Source organism: Ambystoma mexicanum, chromosome 6q (assembly GCF_040938575.1).
Source record: "Ambystoma mexicanum isolate Mex_15411 chromosome 6q, UKY_AmexF1_1, whole genome shotgun sequence".
Lineage (NCBI taxonomy): Eukaryota > Metazoa > Chordata > Amphibia > Caudata > Ambystomatidae > Ambystoma > Ambystoma mexicanum.
The window spans coordinates 719002743-719007716 of NC_090937.1; the positions used below are offsets into that span (position 1 = coordinate 719002743).

Genomic DNA, 4974 nt, shown 5'->3' on the forward strand with positions numbered 1-4974 from the left:
GGTACACCAATGCACGGGGTGTGAGTAGCATCTGAAGAGACTGCAGGGTACACCAATGCACGGTGTGTGAGTATCTCCCGAAGAGACTGCAAGGCACACAAATGAATGGGATGTCAGTGAGCAATGCACGCCAATGCACGGTGTGTGAGTAGCATCTGAAGAGATTGCACCGTCCACCAATGCACGGTGTGTGAGTAGCATCTGAAGAGACTGCAGAGAGAGAGAGATAGAGAGGCGCGCTGTGGAAGGGTTGGTGCTGACTTGAGAGGGGACGGAAGTACTGGAGTCTGCAGGGGGAGAGGGGTGACAGTGTGTGGGGTACTAGCGATGGAGGGAAAAGATATTGGGGGTGGGGAGGGGGTTAAACGGAGGTGCTGAATGGAGGGAGGCGCGGTGAGGGTGTTCCCGGGGCGGAGACAGATGCATGAGATTGGGGGTAGGGAGGGGGTGCAGCCGCACACCTACTGTGCTGGGGGGAGCACAGGCACACACATACACACACACACACACACACACATAGACTGGGTGCACGCGGGTCCCTCTACAGCCAATCAGTGCTGGCGGCGCGGGGGGCGGGGGCTGCTCTTCCCAGTGCCGGAGCGCGCTCTGTGCGGCTCACTCCACCTGCTGAAGGAGCAGCGCTGCCAGGAGCCGGGACACAGGCAGAGAGGGCCAGCACCGGGGCACGGGCCGCTTCTCCACCGCCGCCACCACCGCAGGCAGAGCTCGCAAGGCCGGGCTCGGAGCAGGCGCTGTCCAGCCTCAGCCCCCCGCCCGCCGCCACGATGATGATGATGTCGCTGAACAGTAAGCAGGCGTTCAGCATGCCGCCCGGCCTGCACGAGCCCAAGTACTCCACGCTGCCCAGCTCCTCGACGGCGCCCTCGGGGGGCTCCCCCAGCCTGAGCAGCAGCCGCGCCGGCGCCGTCTCCGAGGCCATGAGGCGCTCCTGCCTGCCCGCCCCTCCGGTAGGTACCACGGGGCCTCCCCGCGCCCATTCCGAACCCTGCTCATCACTTGCTTTATTGAGAACCCCCCCGAGTTGTAAAGATACATTCCGAGGCACAGGGCACGAAGGCTCACTCTTTAAAAGTCACGCTGGCACCCTTGCGAGATCTGCCCAATCCCGTAGCGTTAGCAGGACTGGCTGTCGCCCAAACCCTAATATTGTCATTTCCAAGTCAGAAAACATGGAATGCATGGGTATGACCTGTGGAATTCGTTTGGACAAGTCCTGCAATCCACGTGAAATTGGCACCCTGGCATCCCTAAAAACTATTCTCGTTTTACTTTTCGAGAAAACGCATTCCTGGGCGCTGCCTGTGGACGCCCCCGCTGGGAGCTGTCCAGCACTAACTCGCTGAAGAGGAACACGCTCTAACTCAAACCCCATAATAATGACAACTTTATTCTATTGAAATAAATCACCCCCCCCCCTGCCCTGCCTTCAAGCCTTCCTGGAGGCTGGCAGGTGTGGCCCATTCCTCCAACCACAGCGACTCCCGGACCAGTGTAAGGCACCGCTCCCGGTTCCCAGATTCAGCGTGCATCCGTAATGCCCCACAGATCCGCTGGCCGTGCCCTTCCACAGGCACTCCAACAGTACCCCTTTCAAATATCCCGAGAGATGCCCAAATCCATATAACCCACGAGGAAGAGCCCCATGTTACCCAAGTTCGCGGACTCGTGTCAACTTTGTGGAACTTTGGAACTTTCTGCAGGACTGGCAGCCCGGCGCCTCTCCTGCGTGCCCTGCCCATGCGGCGGCATGCACGATCACGGCGCCAGTCCGGTTCCTGTGCTTGATGATTTTTTCATAGCTCCCCGTCAGATCACACCCCCTGCCCCCTCTGTATCCGCAATTTATGCATTCAGCAGGTCTTTGCCTCCGGTATTAATTTTTATGACCTGGGATGCCGGCTGCGCCGCGCGCTCTCCCCTCGCCTCTCCTTGCAGGACGCCCTTCCGCCTTCATTTTTAGCATTCTGCCGACGCTCGGTCGGGGAATTCCCCCGCTGACGAGTAATGTGTGCTTTCTATCCCCCCTTCCAGAGCAATATATTCGGCGGTCTGGACGAGAGCCTGCTGGCCCGCGCCGAGGCTCTGGCGGCCGTGGACATCGCCTCGCAGACCAAGAGCCAACACCACCCGCATCACCACCAGCACCCGCCGCCGCCGCCGCACCACCACCACCACAGCCCCTTCAAGCCGGACGCCACCTACCACACCATGAACAGCATCCCGTGCACCTCGGCCTCCTCCTCGGTGCCCACCTCGCACCACCACGCGCACCACCACTCGCACCACCACCAGCCGCTGGAGGGGGAGATGATGGAGCACCTGAATCCGGGCCTGAGCCTGGGCGCCATGGCGGGGCCGGACGGCTCGGTGGTCACGACGCCGGCGCACCCGCACTTGGGCGTCATGAACGCCATGCACCCGGCGGCGCTGGGCATGGCGCACGGGCTGCCGGCTCACATGGGCTGCATGGCCGACGTGGACGCCGACCCGCGGGACCTGGAGGCCTTCGCCGAGCGCTTCAAGCAGCGGCGCATCAAGCTTGGGGTGACCCAGGCCGACGTGGGCTCCGCGCTGGCCAACCTGAAGATCCCGGGCGTGGGCTCGCTCAGCCAGAGCACCATCTGCCGCTTCGAGTCGCTCACGCTGTCCCACAACAACATGATCGCCCTGAAGCCCATCCTGCAGGCCTGGCTGGAGGAGGCCGAGAAGGCGCACCGCGACAAGCTGGCCAAGCCCGAGCTCTTCAGCGGCGCGGGCGAGCGCAAGCGCAAGCGCACGTCCATCGCGGCGCCCGAGAAGCGCTCCCTCGAGGCCTACTTCGCCATCCAGCCGCGGCCCTCGTCCGAGAAGATCGCGGCCATCGCCGAGAAGCTGGACCTCAAGAAGAACGTGGTGCGGGTCTGGTTCTGCAACCAGCGGCAGAAGCAGAAGCGCATGAAGTACTCGGCCGGGATATAACCCCGGGACGCTTTTTTTTTTGTACTCGCTGAACAGGACAGCTTCCAACTTTCTAATTACAAACACAAGCAAAACTGTACATGTGTATTCATACGTCAATCCAAGCAGGAAACGGACACGTTACAAGCCAGTCACCCAGCAAACAGACCCCGCAACACTTGGGGAGCCGCAGCCGCCACAGACTTGGCTGCAACATGGGAGCGAAGACTTTTCAGTATTCTGTTTTTTTTATATGCTCGACCAGACAGATTCAAATATTTATAAATATTTATATATATATATATAAATTATTTCTGTAAATATGTATATCACTGTACAAACGCAAGCACAATAATCTATCGTTAGTCGAATAGCAGGCGAACGGCAACCAAACAGGCCCCAGCACACACAGCTCGCTGCTAACGGAGCCAAGACCTTCTCAAGTAAGATTTGCTTTTATTTCGAAAGTTCTTGCATTTTAGTTCATGCCTACACTAAAAAGTAACAAGGAAACAAAGACTGTGCCTGTCAACCGAATCCACGAACTCGAAGCACTGATGGGGAAACTATTCGATTGTTTTTTTTGGGGTGGGGGGTGGTATTGCCGTTACACGACATACTACAGGTTTGATGCTGCTCGTATGACCCTCTTCTGAAAGCGCTCATGCCTAGTGAATGAACCTCAGCCTCCTGTTCGCTGGTGTTCCGAACTGCCAAATAGCTCCTTTGTAAATTATTAATGCCCCCATGCTCTCCCTCTCGCCCTGGCAGATTAATCCGCGGGCCCTGTTAATTAACTCAATTTCATTAATGTTCATCACGAGGCAAGCAAACGAGACAGGTACTTCTGATCAAGGATTCCGTGCTGTTCGGGAGACGGGCGTCCGAACTCGCGCCCCTCCCTGCAGTCGCCAGGAAAGCCCCGCATTGTTCCACTAACAAGCCACTTCCTCGCTAGTGTCCGGGCCATGTATTGTTTACATCATTACATATTTATGGGCGGAGGCCCAGGGCGCACGCCAGCTCACAGCCACGTGACCAGGCTGGCCCAGGACCCAGCACTGCACCATTGTGTTTACCCTCCCCGAGGACTGTTCTTCGGCCCCTTGGGCGAACCGTCCGCCAAAAATCTCTGTACAAACGTCCCAATGTTTACATTCTTTTCTACTTCTGCGCCTGAGAGTCCCCGTCATCCAGATCCCTTTGCAGACATTACAGTCATCGGATGTATTTGAAAGAGCGAGGCCCTGGTTCACAAAGCGCCTGCCACTGGTATTCGCCCATTGACAAGCGCTTTGCGAATCAGGCCCGGCGCGCGGAAGCGGTGCACAGAGTGTATGTTTGGTGCAGTTTCCTTAAAAGAGATGTCGGCAGGTGCCGCCTTTTGGACACCTTCGTTTAATGTAAATATGAATTTCAAGATGGCGCACATAAAGCTATATTCTTACAGATGTAGTGCCACCGCTGTTCTGAGACGATTTCAGGTCTCGCCCTTGTGTATATGCGACAGTGATGCTGTTTTGTAAATAGGAGGTTTATTTAATATAGTGTTGTATATTGTTATTTAAAATGTTGGTGGTCTTCCGTTGAACAGATTTTAATGTTTTATTGTTTGCTGTTCGGTTTTCCATTAAAGTGCGGTGCTGAAAATGAACTGTTATTTTTTTTTCGTCCAAATCGTCATCGCATTGTCTCTCCCAAATGTGTTTCAGCAGCCAGCAGTGCCTGTGTGTGACAGCAGCAGACTCAGGACGCTACTTCTTGTGTCCCAGGTGCCTGTTTGGGGGGGGGGGGGGGGGTTGAGCGGTGCATGAAACAGGCACGAATCCATTGACAAGCACTGCTGCCGGGATCGAAGCATCGGCATGTTGGTGGGGTTGAGGGGGGCGTGGGGTGAATTCTGCACTCTCTTGCTGTTCTCGAAGTTCACTGCCAACCGTGAAGCAGTGGTTTTGAATATAATTATGTACCGCGTGAAAGGAGGTGTTTCCACAAGTCTATTTGTACACAGCACTA

General features: G+C 56.4%; 1 protein-coding gene across 1 annotated transcript; it reads left to right on the top strand.

The window, feature by feature from the left end:
• The first annotated feature begins 537 nt into the window (after positions 1 to 537).
• POU4F2 (POU class 4 homeobox 2) lies at positions 538 to 4612 on the top strand. The gene is made up of 2 exons (XM_069631240.1): positions 538 to 968; positions 2053 to 4612. Exons 1-2 carry the CDS (start codon positions 786 to 788, stop codon positions 2977 to 2979), a joined length of 1110 nt encoding a protein of 369 aa, XP_069487341.1. The 5' UTR covers positions 538 to 785; the 3' UTR covers positions 2980 to 4612.
• Positions 4613 to 4974: the final 362 nt, after the last annotated feature.

Bases quoted from the DNA above. Each gene is read 5' to 3' on its own strand.
- POU4F2 (XM_069631240.1), top strand. From the start codon at position 786: ATGATGATGATGTCGCTGAACAGTAAGCAGGCGTTCAGCATGCCGCCC. The intron at 969-2,052 runs GTAGGTACCACG...CCCCCCTTCCAG, and splicing joins CCTGCCTGCCCGCCCCTCCG to AGCAATATATTCGGCGGTCT.